A 17,363-nucleotide genomic window follows, 5' to 3' on the forward strand; every position below is an offset into this window, starting at 1 on the left:
GCTTACCCATTTGCCCAATACTCAAGGGACAGATAACACCAATGCTCTGGCAGTTAGCTCCTCGCACTCAAAACCCATTAATTTCTCTCTAATTTGACATGCAATTTTCTGTTATCAAAATTCTTTTTGACCAGTGCTTGATAATTACACTCAAGGGAGAGGTAGGATTTCTCTAACATACATTATATTTGTTATAGATTGCTGTCAAGTATATGCTTTAATAAAATAAGTATTTTCTTGATTTAACACTTTTTTAATAAGAACAGTGCAATACTCTTACATTATTTGGGATGTGTAAATAAATAGTAAAAAGACATATTTTTTTTTTTAATTTTACTTAAATTAAAGGTCACAGTGACCTTGAAATAGGTCGCGACACACCTTCTACCTAAGACGCATAAACTGGCCAAGTTTGATGATTGTAAGTCTTATGGTTTTCTTGTTATGGGCCGGAAAGGATTTTTCCATATTTGGCTATAACTTCTTAATTAAAGGTCAGAGCGACCTACTTTTTGTACGCGACACACCTTCTACCCAAGATGCATCAGATGACAAAGTTTGATATTCCTAGGCCTAGTAGTATTAAAGTTATGAGCCGGAAACGAAAAAGCTAACAGACAGACGGACAGACGGACGGACACGAAGCCTATAACATAATACGTCCCGTCTTAAGACGGGCGTATAATAAGACGGGCGTATAAAAAGACAAATTTCATGGAACAGGAACAACACATGCAATCTTTCATCAAGAATTCTCTGAAATTTGACAAGACTCTTTTTTTCTTCCAAGTTATTCACATTGCAACTTTTTGTCTAGACCGGCACACTCTTCCAAGGAGATTTCTCTGATATTTATCATGGCTGCCAGATTTTTGTCCATAGGTCTGAAACTTATGATGTGCTCAAAGTCTGTCAGGGTGAAGTTCAAACTCCAACATCAAATTTATGGTTCCTGAACCCTGAAAATAACATTAAAACACAAGAGTCTTTATTATTATCATTGACGCACATAATCATGGGAAAACCTTGTAGGGTGGAGAAGTTTTAATTTTCATGATAATTATGACAAGTGGAGGGCTCCCAATGTGACAGCAAACTGGGTTTTTCTTGTGTGAACTGACTTGGCATAAAATTCTTACATGAATAAAAATGTACATTTGCAAGAGTTGTTTCCCTTTATCAAAAATAAAACCTCCCTATTTTCTCACAATATCCTTTGTAACTTGCATGAATTTAAAAAAGATATTTAAACTTCTTTTGACAATTTCATAATGGCAAAGTATGGGGATAAAAAAACCTTGCTAAATGAACAAACACTAGGATATTTTGCACAGAAATGATGAAGGTCAAATAAGACCCATGGGTCACATTGCTCACCTTAGCTCTTTGGTTTTCAGTATTGAAAAAGTAATAATTCCTACTGGGCCCAAACTAATCCTAAGGGGAGGGGAAGCGGGCATGATTTGAACAAGCTTAAATCTACACCAACTGATGATGCTTTCTATTTCCTTGACTAATCATGACCTTCGAAGATTTCTAATGATCTTTCCTTTGTATTTTGGTGCAAAACTTTGATTTCCATTGTGGCCCCATCTTTAACCTGGTGATCATTATGTTTGTTAAACAGATGCCAGAAACTTCTTAGTTGGAAAAGTTTACTTGAGCCTTATGCCCTTTTCACATGGAGAGTTTAATTCACAGTTAATTAATGAGAAGTAAAAAAATAATGTGAATTAAATTGTGTTCACACGACAGCTAAAGCAAAGTAAACTTATGCGAATCAAAATTTTATTTCTACATTAGGGAGATCAGCAATGATATTATGACGTCATTTATTATTCACATCATTTGTGCCGAGCAGATTCAATTGACATAAAAATCATAGTTGTTTTTTATACAATTTAGTGTTTAACATAATTTTCCTTTATTTTTCAACCAAACCTAGCAGGCGCGGATCCAGGATTTGGAGTTAGGGGGGGGGCGCCAAAATAGGCAAGGGGTCTGGGTGCCGCCTTGAGGCCCCCAGTGGGTCGAGGGCAAGGCCCTGGTGGGGGCCAGGGGGCGAAGCCCCCGGAAGCTCCTGGATTCTAGAGACTTTGAAGGGTGAAAATGAGGTCTACCAAAGCCCTGGTGGGGGGTTCAGGGGGCGAAGCCCCCGGAAGCTCCTGGGTTCTAGAGATTTTGAAGGGTGAAAATGAGGTCTACCAAAGCCCTGGTGGGGGCCCAGGGGGCGAAGCCCCCGGAAGCTCCTGGATTCTAGAGATTTTGAAGGGTGAAAATGAGGTCTACCCAGTAGACATATTTGATTTACGCTAACTTTGACAATTTTAGGGGGGGGGCGCGTGCCGGGTGCGCCCCCCTTAAATCCGCCACTGCCTAGCACTGATATCTAAATCTAACTATTGACATGGGGCCTGTGACTTATTCAGGCCTTACACATGCGTCAAAATTTAATTTGAATAAGCTTCCTTTAGCGTTCACATGGAGCTAATGCGAAGTAATTTAATGCGCAGTTAATTAATTCAAATTAAACTTTTTTTGCATTAAACTCTCCATGTGAATGCTGTTCAAATTTAATGTGCAGTAACTTTGTGTAAACATGGCATTAGACTCAGGTAAGCTAAATTGCAAATAATTATTTTAAAGTTGATGACTTTTCTAAACATACCAATATATTTCTGCAGAATGAATAAAAATATAAATCTCAATGTAAAACTTTCTGAGTACCCATTACATTTTCTTAACCCCCCCCCCCTTCCCCCTGGATAAATCTGCCACTGTAGTAATAAATATATAATTTGTTAATTCTTTCTAGTAACCACTTTTGTTCTTTTCACCTCGGTGTCATCTGCAATCTTTTTCTTTCTTTACAACACTGTTTTCTTTCTTTGAAACCTGCATGCCTCTAAAAATCACGACTCTTTGTTGCTCCTAAAATTAAATGTACATGTGCAAATAATTCTTAAAAAACTACAACATATTTTCTATTTCTCATGGTAACTGAAGATTGAACAAAAAATGTAGAATTTCAATATTTTCTGAAATGTTTCATATTTAGAATTTGTCAATTGACTCTTTATATGGCAGCTGTGGCTTAAAAAACAGAATATTGAAAATTGTTTTTTTTTATCATTGAGCAGGTGAGCTAAAAACAAATCCAATACATAAGTGATTCCTGGTTATGTTTATATAGTGATTTACTGTGCAGTTTATTGAACACACCTAGTAAATAGTAAATTTTTACAATAACATTGCTTTTGATAACAAACATAGGGTCGCCCTTATGGAGCAGTGGTTAGAGCTTTTGCTCTTAGAGTTGCAGAGAAAGGAGTTGATCATTGTTTTGGGTTCAAATCCCACTGTGGGACGTGGAGACAGGTCTTTTGGATGAAACCATTTAAATAGAGGTCCCATGTCACAGTAGGTGCCGGCACAAAACAGATCCCTCACTATTCAATAGCCCTGAGTGCCGAGTATTGGTCAAAGCTTGAAGCTCTCCACATCAGTCTTCGCGAAAAAGAAAAATCACCACAGGACATTCGGACAGACAGTTTATACAATTTCACAGGACCAAATGAATCTTCACCGGTCCAAAACTTTTTTATATAATGATCACCACGATGTTTTTTCATGGCATATGAATCAGTAAACATGCATTAAGCTTTAATTTTTTTTTCCTGTAACATTCCCCAAAATATGAGAGTCGTTAGGTCAGGAATTCTTTTTTTTTTTTCTTTTTTTTTTGCTTATTGATGGCCAAACATCCCTGGACTGAATACCAGGTGTCATATTTCCAGTGGACACCCGACATGGCATCCAAAATGGCTACTTAGCGGCAGAAAACAAACTTCACAAAGTTGTAGGGGGAAATTTTTGTTAGAATAATGATTACTCTTTATATTTAAGGTAATTTGTAAAGTAGATTGACATATTTTATGTCTCAAGTTAGTAAAAGTTACAAGTTAATTTTTTTATTTAAATAAATGGAATCGGCTGATTGATTGTCAGAAAATATCCACTCGTGGATAATTTGAATGGGTAACAAACATTATTTTTTTTAGTAGGTTTTAAAATCACAATCAACAAATACAATAGGTTTTTAAAAGTGTCTTTTGGTTTAAGATTAAGCGTCTACATGACGAAATCGAAATAAAAAATTTAAAATCCAACCAAAACGAACCTCGGACAAACGGACCGCATTTACTAGATAATGCATCGGACCAATCAGATTTTCACCTGTTTTGTCCGACGGACCGGTGCTTTTGGGATAGACTGCCACATGAGTGAAAAATCTCGACAGGGACATAAAAATTGTGCATGGATCTAAAGGGGGAAGGGAGGACCCCCCGTGGAATTTGCAAAGTTATTAAATTTATATACTAAAGCAAGAAAAAAGTTACCTTGGACTCCCCCTTGGAAAATGCAAAACTCCCTGGTAAATGCAAATTTTTGTTAAATTGGTATGAAAATTCAAAGGATTGAAGTCATCAACTACCCCCCCTCCCCAACACAAAATAGGTTTTTGAAGTTTGGGCGAGTTTACATTCCCCCCCCCCCCCCCCCCCCCCCCCCCGAGAATGTCTAGATCTCTGCCTGTGTTAAACAACAAACATACACAGGAGTTTGCTGTTATATCAAGAGAAAAGTTTTGGTCCAGTTGTAGATAACTCCATAAAATCAGGAAATCAAGACAAATCAATATATGAAATCATCAATAGTCGTTTATCAGAGTTTCTAATAACAGTACAGTAAGAATCAACGTAAATGGCTTACTACAGAGAAAATTCAAGCTAAACTGTAAAATACAAGCATATACTGTTCGTAAAGATGTACCATTCAATTTAAGGCCACTTTATCTAGATTTGGAACATAAATTCCCAATGCAATGGCATGCATTGATGCAATCTCAATCTCCTATACAAAAGTACAGAGATAATTCGAACTAGTTCTTCCGAAGCTGTCGTTTAATAACAGCATACTGACAGCTGATTTCTGAGACATTTCCTTTATCGAATGAATGGAATTCACTTCCTTGTACATTAAAATAACGAAATCATCTTTACTTACCGGCAAACCGCCTGCCTTTCACTGGCGCCGTACTCGGCACTGTTGATCAGGGAAGCACATGGTCTTAAACCACGTGATTGTCTTCGGCAGACAAACGTTTACTTTTTCAAGCGTCCAAATAATAATAATCTTTCCCAAAGAAAATCTGACAAGATTATAATTGTTCAGTACATCAAAATCACACAAACGTTTGATTTCAAGCGTCTAAATAATAATAATGTTGCAACTTTTTTGGTCGCGATTATTATAATTGTTGGAGAGACAGATTATAATTGTATGATCGATGTGGAATATAATTATTATAAATTTGAAGCGAAATAAAAATAATGTGTTCGCTCGGGCAAACAAGATTATAATTGTTAAAAGTAAGAATAATTATTATAATATTGAGGTGAAATAAAAATAATGTTTTAAAACATCGACTGACAAGATTATAATCATGAGGCGAAAAATTATAGTAATGTGTCCACATTGACTGGCAAGATTATTATTGTGAAGTGAATCATTATAATTGTAGGACAAAATAATAATAATAATGTGTACACATTTAACAGACAAGATTATAATTGTTGCAGGAAAATAATAATAATGTTGTAAAAAGCAAGTTTGGATGAGATAATTATTTTTGGTATAGATATATAGGAAAAAATAATAATAATGTGGGGGTACCCTATGGCTTTCCATTCAGTCGACATTTACCTAACTATTAAAGCCATTGTTCGGGCCATCAAATTTGAACGGTGGATACTAATACTTTCATATATCGCATGTATTTTTCTTTTGATATGACGTTTCTTTGATTACCAATCTTTCACTTCATTATCTCGAATTTAGAGTTCGATCTACAATTGTAAATTAATGTTAACCTATCTTGTCTATAACTATTGGTTGGTTGCCGCAAGGCTTTTCATTCCTCATATATACGATCGATATATTTGTCCTCATGTTATTGACCTTTGAGCACGACCTTCTTTAAGAAAAACATAAGCCTGTACAATATTTACTGATTTTTTTGTTACTAAAGATATTATATTTCATGTGTGTGTTTCTTAAGAAAAGTCTATGTTAGAAGGTTCAACATTTCTTTTGACCCAAAGTCAATGACCGTGTCCTTGGAGTTTGACCTACATTTGTAAAACTTTAACCTTGGTCTGAATCTTTTATATGGGTTCAAAACAAAAAAAAATGTCTTATGTTTGAATATTGTATTCAAAGAAAGATTTATCCCCGTTCTATTGTCCCCCGCTTTCGTGAAAGCGAGGGTACATTAAATCTTATTCGTCTGTCAGTAGACCTTTCTAAATTCACTATGATTTTTGACATCGTGACATTGACCTTCAAGTTTACTTTGACCAACTTTTCAAAATCTTGCTCGTGACTTTTGAATGAGAAAATATATGGCTTTAATATCAAATCTGTATATTGGTATCGACAAGACCTTTCTAATTATACATGTACTCTATGATTTTTATCTTATGGCCTTGACGTTTGACCTACTTTTCAAAATTGTTAATTTTTCCTTTTGTCAGTTTTTATTGATAAGATACATGTATAGGTTTTCATATTTGACATGTGCATTTCCTGTGACAAGATAGTTCCAAATACTTAACTGATATGATTTCTGAACTATTGACTTAGTTTTTTTTTTTTTTTTTTTTAATTGATATCTTTGAAACGCGATTTAAATTCATTATTGTGTAATTTACATGAAAGTCCTATCTTTATATAAAATAATAAAATTATTAGAAAATATATTTTTAATTTCAATTTGTCTGAACTTATAAAAAAAATACGCCATATATGACTTTTTTAAAAACTATATCCTAGACATAGGATAGGCACCCGAGGTTACTTATTTTTCTTATAACTTGTATTCTTAGAAACTTTCCCGGTTTAATTTGTAATTAAATAACAAATGTTTTATTAAAGTATATCAAAAATATTTTTATGTACTACAAATTAAAGTCAGTGAGTGTCTACAATGTGCTTTAATAATAATTTATAAATAATATCCATCGGGATCGAAATACAGAAAATGGTGATCACCTAAACAAATTCGATTTTCATTTTTCGTATCAGACTGAGTCTCGAGTCTCAGAATCCATGAGATTGGGATTGTATCCAAGTAGTATGAGCTGTCCTGTATAATTTTGTTCTTCTATCTGACATAAAATTTCATTAAGATGGCAAACAAAGAGAAAGGTGTTGTTTCTTCGACATCTGTTACATCTGTAAAAAGAAAATTCAACAATTCGGAGGAGGAATGTGTTACACACACAAATGAAACACGGAGAGGAAGTCCATCTATTATGAACTTGAATATTCCATCGACATCTAAAGACTGGAGTGAGGAACTCTTACCACACTTACATATAGAAGTAGAAACGGAGGTTTTCACGCCGTATGTTGTATTTTCATCATATCCAGATTTCCTGGAAAATCAGAAGAACAAAAGAAGTGAAATTATAGCCATGATGAACGACCCAGCTTCTGAGCGAAAAGTACCGTTTGATTGCTTTAATCATATAATGGAACAAATCCTAAATCTTGATTATGAACATATTGACCATGTCCCGGTCTGTAGAGTAGAGAAACTGTATGAAAACTCAAAGATATGGAGGGATTGGGAGAAGGAGTTGAGTGGTTTTAAAACCATTAAGGGCTTAAAAGAAAAATGTTTGAGGTGACCGTCTTTTGATTGTACCTGTCAGTAGAGCTTTGGTATTTTGTGTGTGTGTGTTTGTCTATGTGTAATTTCACAAGAGAAGAAAAGTGGCGCCATAACCAAAAATATTGTAATTTAAATACTTATGTAAGAATAATTCCATGAATAATAAGAATTACATTCTCTTTATGCAGGTACACCAATTTATCGACTCTATGTTCCATTTCAAACATCAAGATAAAGTAGACTTGTGCTTTGTTTTCTATTTCTATAGACTTTAAAGTTAAGGTATTGGAAAACGTACTTTGTGAAATTGCATTTTTTTTTTTCTAAATTCAGACTACAGCAAAATGTGACCGATTTTCTATGGCAGCTCCTTTACATGGTAAACAGAAGACAGCATCCAGAGCGAGAAGAATTGTCAGAGGGAATGTTCCAAGAGCTTTTTATGAGATTTGCCAGGATGTTTGAATTGGGTCTAGTGTAAGTCATAAAAATCATATTTAAATTACACAGTACCGTAGTATCCATATTCTTTGCCTGCAACACTGATAAATACTGTAAATAAGTACTTTCATTGAAAATATAGCTTTTACATAATGATATGATTTTATCTTTATTTTTTTTTTTTATAATACCATGCTTTTACACGAGTTTATTTTTATTCATTATTGTGTCTAGAGGTGCACCAAATGTTGGATGTTACAACTGTGTAGTCGGTGGTAAAGAGATTTCCTCAGTACCTGATGCTTTGGTCATTGATCCTTGCAAAAAGAATACAGTTCTGGCAGTTGTTAAGGTACAACATACAAATCATAAAAAAATAAAAAAAAAACATCAGGCACCTGGCATACCCATAATTTTTTTAAAGTTGGTTTTGTATCAATTAATCTGATGAATGGAAATTAGTTTATAAATTAATTAACAAAAAATTAACATTTCTGAAATGTACATATCAGAAAATTAAGTCTTTCAGCATTGCAACGTACTAAATATGATACACTAAAATATGTTAAAATTGTGCTGTTTTAGCCCTTGTTTTTATTGCTCTATCGCACTTTCTCCATGTCTCAAGTTAGGTCAGACACAGTTGACAGTAGCAATAAAAAAAAAAATAAATGGCTCTGTTGAATTCCCCCCTTTTCAACTCATCTCATGTTAATGGAGGTGAAAGGGGCAAATGGAAATTGGCTTTACTTAATATTAGTATTAACTTTTTTTCCACCAATTTTTTGCTATAAATAAAAAGTAGATTTTTCTATGGTTTGGCTTTATTTAGTGAAGTGTTAATTTTATATTGATTGAAGATTTGACAATTCTTGTGTCTTACCTATGAATGATGTGCCCTTATTATTGAACAAGAATACTCTAAACTATATTTCGGTTGATTGTCAAAATTTGATTTAGGTTACAAAGACATATAACAAAGAAATTGATTTAAGAGGAGAGATGTGGAAGTTCATCAAAGTTCAAAACCCCATTGAGCATGTGGACAATAATTTGAAATGCCAACACATTGGAGATATACTCTCAGTTCTACAGTGCTCTTTGTTTGGACCAAATGGAATGTATGGTTTTGTAGTTCAAGCAACAGAGGTAAGTAAATATGCAATAATATAAATATGTAAATTTACAAATTTCCTCTAACTTTTATCTTATAAAAGTACTAGTAATTGTGTTATACACATCTTCGGTAGCCAAGGGTTTCTGATACGATACTCTCCTATTGAATTGAGGAGAATAGCGTATCAGAAACCCTTGGCTAGCGAAGATTTGTCATACATTGAGTTTATAATATTGAAGATGCAAATTTTGAAAACAGTAGAAAAGTTTGCACAAAAATGTTCACAATGAAATTTTTGCCCCTGTTTTATTTTTGCCCCTTTCACCCTTGTCCTAAGTGGGTGAATTTAATTAAAGAAGATAGCATTATCTCTGCAAATGCTAAATTAGGAAAATTTGAAAGTATGAAGGGGCAAAAATAACCCTGCATACACACTCGGCTTACCTCTGCCGATTCTTACCTCATCTAAATAAATGATGAAGGCGAGGGATATGGTCGAGGTTTGCTGAATGCCTGCATACAGTATTGAAATCATTTTCACTTTTATTTACAGGTAACTGTTGTAGCTTTTGCAACAGATAAAAATTATACCACATATATCAAAACAGGACATATAGCAGAACAAGACTGTGCCACGGTAAAATACAGCGAGAAGTGCAATATTTTGTCAAAGAAAGGACGACTTAAACTTGCCAGGACTTTTCTAGATATGGCAGCTCTGATGAAATACTTGTAAATTATTGTTTGTGGTTTATCGAAATACAACAACATGTACTTAATTGTGTAACATAACATTTATTTTTATTAATAAACTTCAATGTGAAAAAATCTTTTTTTATGTATACATTATTCTAGAGTAATCTTGTAAAATGTGCAATTCAATGTAAGGATGATAAATACAGAAATTCTCAAAAAAGGGGTATAATGCGTCAGAAATATGAACAAGTTAGAAAATTGGGAAAATTGAAATTCAATAGTTCCAGTGACCACTAGATGATCAATTACAACTAGAGGTTCAGTTATCTAAACACCCAGATCTGTTTGCTCCCATTTTTTTTTATGTGTCGAATGGAAGATCTGATTTTAATTAGATTGTCTGAATACCATCAACAGTGTGATAAAGTGAAGTCTGATAGAAATACAGACTCCTCTGATTATTGGATTGATCGCTGGTGGCCTGATAGCTATAGCTCAGTTCGTAGAGCAACTGACAGGAGATTAAGGGGGCCTGGGCTTGAATCCCGGTCTGGTCTGCTGCATTTTTCTCCTCTCCTGTTACATTTGGTGCTGTGCCATGCCCTGGAACTGACAGGTGAGAGGCATGCCAGGGATCAGCCTGGGGTGGGGTCTTATAGGGAGGGATATGACGGTCAGTCAGGTTTAATCGTGCTGGAATTCTCAGTTGGTAGAGCACCTGACCGGAGATTCAAGGGGCTAGGGTCCGAATCCCTGCATGGTCCACTGCATCCTTCTCCTCTCCCATTACACACAGATTCTCGTTCACAGCGCCGCGTCATACCTAAGACGTAAACAAAGGTAGTGACTGTTCCTTCCATGCCTTCGCCAAGCGCTCGGCACTAGAAGTGAAAGTCACGGGTCTTTCGGATATGACCTTAAAAACGTAGGCCCCGTGTCACGGTAGGCGCTGGCACGATAAAGAACCCTCACTGCTCAATGGCCCTGAGTGCCGAGTATAGGTCTAAATTTGAAGCCCTTCACCGGCATACGGTGACGTCTCCATATGAGTGAAAAATTCTCGAGAGGGACGTTAAACAATATACAATCAATCAATCAGATGTAGAAAAGGGGGGGGGGGGCATTTGAGAAGGCCGAGTGTGCCATAGGGAGTTGTGGTAAATTTTAATTGATAAAAAATTTGACTGTAAGAATTCAAAAGCTTCTTGAAATATCGACTGGAAATGAGTCTTACACATATATCGATACACTATGAATTTACGACCTTGACCTTTGACCTTAAGTTGTGGTGTAAAAATTTCATTGCAAAAGCTCAAAGTCTTAATCTAGAGACTTCGCGCAGAAACAAAGACTTTTTATTCGGCGAATGATTCGCTCCCCCTTTTTTTATGGGGAGCGAATGAAAAATCAACGCGCTAACTTCTACTTTCGGTTTCTGAAACTTCGTTACTTCTCGGGCCTTTGCCTAAACAACTTATGTCGTCTGCAGTAGGAATTTTGCTTATGAGGTAATTTTTTGATGATATTGCGATTTTATATCGCTAACATGTTTTCTGCCTCTTTGTTCTCATTATGATTAATAAATTTTCTTAACGAGTTTTCCATTTCATTTTTCCAGACGAAGAAAATGGACGAAGGGCGGCAAGAAAACGGTAAGCTTTTTAGTTAAAGCTTAAAATGAATTTGTAGCTCCTTGTTTTCACTACTTTGATTTTTTTAACTGAACTTTTCTGATTTTATGAGAGACCTATTTTGATTTGTTTCACAGAAGTCAGAACTGATGTGAAGTTACTACTAGACTGTTTGAAATGCCAAGTCAACAATCCAACTGCAGTAAAACAGGCCCTTCTAACACTTTCTTCGATTTTTAGTACATATGGTAGGTACAGCTGCAGATCTGTAGCGTTATGGTTTTATACATTTGTCTTTGACCATAACACTACAGATCCCGTAAAGCAAAAAAAGGTGCAATTTACGGCGCAATATTTTTTGTGCATTTTTGGGGAGAATTTCTCCACTTTCTGGCATTGGTCAATCAACTACCAATAGAAAGAGTACATGGTCATCTCTACTTAGATCAAAAGATGATGCATTACATTATAATAAATACATGAAGTTAAAGTCATATATATGGCATATTTTTGATAAACTCAGACTAACTAAAATTAAAAAAGATCTTTCTATTTGTTTTGTTTCTGGATATAAAGATAGGACTTTCCTGTAAATTACACAATTTAAATTAATCGTGTTTCATATATAGGTATCTTAGATTTAAAACAATAAACAATTTATTTCCGGCTCAGAATTAAATACTGTACACAGTGTTATTTCTGCCATGCTTTTATTTTCGCCCTTACATGTATTAACTTTTTGCTAATGTACACTGTAATATCGTTTAAGTTATTGCTTTACTATTTACATGTATTTAGAATGTTAATGAAATTTGAGATGAGTAAAAATTCTATTTGATTTATTCCAGATTTTGTCAAAGAATATTTCAAGGACATTGGGGGTCTTACATTCCTTATAGATCTCCTCACATCAATAGAAAATCATGAAGTTCAGGAAAGAGCCTTCTTTTGTCTTGGTTGTGCAATTGAAAGAAATGGTAAATCAGATCATTCATCAATTTAAAAAAAACAAAAAATGAAAATAAAATAATCTGATTATATAATAAGAATAGAATTAATTTAGTTGAATTTACCATCTCCTGTCCAAAAAAATTATATATCAGAATAACAAGTACATGTAATAAACTGTTTCAACTAAATAATGCCAGGGGATAAATTGTTACTTCTGATATTCATGAAATATTTTGAACTTTCAGTTTTTTGTCAGAAATCAGTTACAACCAGCACTGTTTTCAAATTCATTCAAACAATATTATCAAAGGGATCCACTGCCAAATTAAAGCAAACAGCAACATTCTTTCTCATAAATCTTGTGTCAAACAATGGTAAGTTAGATATTATATTGTCTATGAAAATTTTGATTAAAATCTTAATTATTATATTGTTAAGAAATTATCTTTTTTTACCTGTTATGTAGTTTAACTTACTGGTACATAGCTTTACTGTTCTCACCTCACATGCTATATTCTTCAGAAGCTTCTTTATCACATTTTACGCTGGCAATTTAAATTCAAAACTATCTACATTTGCCCTCTGTCACCCAGACTTAGATTTTTCAAGGGTAGAAATTTGGTTTAAGAAAAATTCCACTATAAAGTACATACATATTGATATTTAAAATTGTAAGTATTCTTCAATCTGCATTACATCCCAGTGATGGTAAATGGATTTTGAATATCCTAAAATCAAAAATTGCCCTTTTGAGGGAAAAAAAGGCAATTTGAGTAATTTTTTCCCAGTTACTCTGGTGAGGACTGTTAAGTTTTCTTTGTAAAATACACTGGTAACCAGTGTAAAATACATGGTTTTACTATTGTTAATCTTGAGATTTAAATATCATAAGTACGTAATAAATTCATTCCATTTTAGGAGAAGGACAAGTCTTGGTGAAACAAAGTCAGTGCCTTTCTACTCTAATGGATTTATTATGGTACGTTTATCTTTTCTGTATGTAGCCAAATGAGAATTGGTGATCCTCAGCAAGTTAATTAAATTAAAATGCAGTATTGTAATTTCGAAGAAGGGAGGGCATATTGCTTTGCTGCTGTCTGTCTGTTGTTCTGTCAGTGCACTTGGTTTCCGTTCATTTTCTTCACAACCGTTGCACATACAGAAATAAAATTTGGTATACAGTTTTATCAGATGAATATCTAGGTCAAGTTCTGTTTAGGATACGATTGCGCCATTTTTTTTACAGAGTTATGCCCCTTGGACTTAGAAAAATTTCCAATTATTTGCAGTTTCCATTCATTTTCTTCGCAGAGGTTGCACATACCGAAATGAAATTTGGTATACAGATTTATCAAATAAATATCTACGTCAGATTCTTTTTTTGGGTACAATTGCCCCATTTTTGGCAGTTTAATGCCCCTTGGACTTGGAAAGATTTCAATTTGCGGGAGGAGGGCATAAGTGTTTTACAAACATCTCGTTTGTTTCTGCTTTTTCTATAGAATTCTTTTTATCTGTGAATTAACTGAAAAGACAAAATTTATCGATTCAAAGATATTTTAATGTAGGTATTGATGATTTTTAGGAGATTTACTTTTGATGTTTGCAGTAAATCTTTGCCAAAAGGTATGAGAGCTGAAGGTAGAGATGAGACAGGTTTTCTGGTTTGATGATTCAGGACCCACTAGCATAGAACTGTGGACCAGTGTGGTCAATGCTTTATGTGTCAGTATCAACAATCCACAGAATGGTAAATATATGTATTCCAAGCAAAGACAGTTTGAGGTAAAATAGCATTTATGCAAACTTGTTTCTGCTTTTTCTGTAAACAATTTTTAAAATTCAGTTTTGGTCTGATTTCAATATAACTTGGCACAAAAGTACACTACACTAAGATACATAATTCTGTGTATTAACTGAAAAAAAAATTTATCAAAATGCTACTCCTCCTACAGTTTTGGTCTGATTTCAAAGATAACTTTTACATACATAATTCTGTGTATCGGTTTTTGATTTCGATGAACGGTGTTGCCATTGTTACTAAAAATAGAAATTTCTGTGAAATTCTTTCAAAATGCTACTCCTCCTACAATTTTGGTCTGATTTCAATATAACTTGGCATAGATTAAGATACATAATTCTGTGAATCGGTTTTTGATTTCGATGAACAGTGTTGCCGTGGTTACTAAAAATAGAAATTTCTGTGAAATTCTTTCAAAATGCTACTCCTCCTACAGTTTTGGTCTGATTTCAATATAACTTGGCACACAAGTACACTACACTAAGATACATAATTCTGTTTATCCGCGATGAACGGTGTTGCCTTTGACTAAAAATAGAAATTTCTGTGAAATTCTTTCAAAATGCTACTCCTCCTACATTGGTCTGATTTCAATGTAACTTGGCACACAAGTAGACTACACTGAGATACATATTTTCTGTATATCGGTTTTTGATTTCATGAACGGTGTTGCTGTGCTTACCAAAAATAGAAATTTCTGTGAAAAATCATTCAAAATGCTACTACTCCTACAGTTTTGGTCTGAATTCAATATAACTTGGCACACAAGTAGACTACACTAAGATACATAATTCTGTATATCGGTTTTTGTCGATGAACGGTGTTGCCGTTGTTACTAAAAATAGAAATTTCTGTGAAATTCTTTCAAAATGCTTCTCCTCCTACAGTTTTGGTCTGATTTCAATATAATGGCATACAAGTACACTACACTTAGATACATAATATCGGTTTTTATCGATGAACGGTGTTGCCATTGTTACTAAAAATAGAAATTTCTGTTAAAAACTCTCAAAATGCTACTCCAAATACAGTTTAAGTCTGATTATAATATGATGTGGCATGCAAGTAAAATAAGAACATTTAATCAAGGATCATTATTCTTTTTATTGCTGTGGTAAAGTTTCAATTCCCAAATAATTAAGAACTTTTCTCTTTCTTTGCTATAAGTACAAACCAGTAGAGCTTCAGTCTCGACAGAGACTTCTGGTTTCTGATCAATCTGTCTATCCATCTGTGTGTCTGCATCTGTAGATTTAACACATAATTGGCTTCTTTGCAAGAACCACTGGACTAATTTTATTCAAAATGAGTAAAGGAGATTCCAGCTTGATTTAGAGGCAAGGACTAAGGAATTTATATTGGAAATGTAGTGAGGCCTCAATAGGGAATTAGAGTTTTACATGGGTATATGCATATGTAAGAAAATTTCTATGAGTATGGCAATAGCAGCGAATATAATCCTATGATAACATGACAATGTGGAAAACATTAATTTTCATGAATAAGATTTGTGCTTGCCTGATTAATGTAGGCATTGTAGCTTAGACATGATATATTTAATGTACCATTTACTATTTATAAGGAATGCAAATGAGAAAAGAGATTACTGATTTGCACGATTTAGTTACATATTGATTGATTACAATAAAAAATTACATTGATCTGACATATTTTGAATTTAAAGTACCTGGTACTTTTATTTTTAGAGGAAAACCAGAAAGTGTGTGGTCTGCAAATACCATTCATTTTTAAACTTCTTAAGCAGAATAGAGGGATTCTCTCTCTGACAAGATCTCTAATGTTTCTTCTTGGATTCATTGTGTCAAACAATAGTAAGTTACACATTACTTTTATCCCCCCCCCTTTTCATTTAAAGTTTGGAATATTTATTTAGCATAGATCTGTCCTTTGTCTGTCATGATGTCTGTGAGTTTTGATCTTGTTTCCGGTGATATCAGAAAGAAAAAACTTGGAGCTTTGCAATGAGATTTTTTATCACAACTTCTTCTGGTATCAAGAACTTTGGTTCTCTTCAAGGTTTTATAGTGAAGTTTATATAACTTAAAAAAAAAAACTTTATTTAGAGATCATGTGATTTTACAGTACATGTACTTATTGTAAAAGTATGTGTCATGGCTTTAACAGAAAATTTTTCTTTGATATTTATTGAGGGTCCAATCAGGATCAAGTACGCAGATGTGGGGGACTTGGTGTTTTGTGCCAAGAGTTACAGCATCAATATAATCAATCAAATGATCCAGAAATGTTAAAGGATGTTATTCAGATCATCACCACCATAGATTCCTGCATCGCAGATAATAGTAAGGAACAAGTTACAGATATTTGTAAGATTTAAGTATTTTTGCTATAAAAGGTAAGGAAAATTTCTGACCAAAAAGACTTGCTTGCAATTAATTTTTATCAAGTGGAATAATGGAATGCAAGTATATTTTCAACTAAAGATTGTATGCCTGTCTTTCAGCTATTTATCCCCCTCTCCCTAAAAAGAAAAAAAAACATCTTTACAAAAGGCTTATTTGATATACTGTAGAGGCACAAATTTTCGTGGGGATAAAATTTTGTTGATTTGTCATCAAAAATAGTTTCATGGGCATTTAATTTTATTGCTTTGAAAGCAATCCTATTCAATATATAGTCATATGAAATTTCGTGTGGGATTTAATTTTGTTGATAAATGTTAACAACGAAATAAATGAAATTTAATCTCCCATGAATATTTGTGCTTTTACGGTACTCATATAAACTTTAATTTCCTTCCAATATTCGTTTGATTTAGATGAAAGTGCAAAAGAGCTAGGACAAACAGGAGTGATTCAAATTCTAGCAAGTGTCATACATGATGACAAGTTGGATATTGGAGAAAAAATTAAAGTGACAATAACTCTAGGTCATGCAATTGAACACTCAGGTAAAATTTATGGAAAATATACATATTTTTGAACAAGTACATGTACTTAGATTTTTTAT

At 33.8% G+C, this 17,363-nt stretch overlaps 2 protein-coding genes and 2 long non-coding RNA genes across 5 annotated transcripts in view; 2 read left to right on the forward strand and 2 right to left on the reverse strand.

The window, feature by feature from the left end:
- Nucleotides 1-691: 691 nt before the first annotated feature.
- On the reverse strand, nt 692-5,700 carry LOC134269258 (uncharacterized). Of its 2 annotated transcripts, none has more exons than XR_009992541.1 (3): nt 5,068-5,700; nt 2,838-2,931; nt 692-959 (listed from the first exon to the last, which is right to left on the reverse strand). It is a non-coding gene; the product is annotated as an uncharacterized LOC134269258 (long non-coding RNA). The 2 variants fall into 2 exon arrangements; XR_009992542.1 differs by having other exon boundaries at nt 2,823-2,931.
- A 1,340-nt stretch (nt 5,701-7,040) lies between these two features.
- On the reverse strand, nt 7,041-7,526 carry LOC134269243 (uncharacterized). Its single transcript, XR_009992538.1, has 2 exons — nt 7,438-7,526; nt 7,041-7,296 (listed from the first exon to the last, which is right to left on the reverse strand). It is a non-coding gene; the product is annotated as an uncharacterized LOC134269243 (long non-coding RNA).
- LOC134269242 (uncharacterized) lies at nt 7,215-10,047 on the forward strand. Its single transcript, XM_062751449.1, has 5 exons — nt 7,215-7,750; nt 8,072-8,215; nt 8,414-8,531; nt 9,140-9,328; nt 9,850-10,047. The coding sequence occupies exons 1-5, from the start codon at nt 7,251-7,253 to the stop codon at nt 10,030-10,032; spliced, it is 1,134 nt and encodes a 377-aa protein (XP_062607433.1). The 5' UTR covers nt 7,215-7,250; the 3' UTR covers nt 10,033-10,047.
- Nucleotides 10,048-11,441: 1,394 nt separating this feature from the next.
- The window catches only part of LOC134269232 (telomere repeats-binding bouquet formation protein 1-like), a 14,531-nt gene continuing 8,609 nt past the window's right edge, over nt 11,442-17,363 (forward strand). Inside the window, 11 exon segments of the mRNA XM_062751440.1 lie at nt 11,442-11,500; nt 11,611-11,644; nt 11,761-11,871; nt 12,472-12,600; nt 12,820-12,948; nt 13,493-13,553; nt 14,184-14,234; nt 14,236-14,324; nt 16,082-16,207; nt 16,547-16,696; nt 17,173-17,304. Coding sequence (XP_062607424.1) covers nt 11,620-11,644; nt 11,761-11,871; nt 12,472-12,600; nt 12,820-12,948; nt 13,493-13,553; nt 14,184-14,234; nt 14,236-14,324; nt 16,082-16,207; nt 16,547-16,696; nt 17,173-17,304 — 1,003 coding nt within the window. The 5' untranslated portion in view covers nt 11,442-11,500; nt 11,611-11,619.

This window comes from Saccostrea cucullata, unplaced genomic scaffold (genome assembly GCF_032062105.1).
Source record: "Saccostrea cucullata isolate Sc308-1 unplaced genomic scaffold, CSIRO_AGI_Scuc_v1 ctg921, whole genome shotgun sequence".
NCBI lineage: Eukaryota > Metazoa > Mollusca > Bivalvia > Ostreida > Ostreidae > Saccostrea > Saccostrea cuccullata.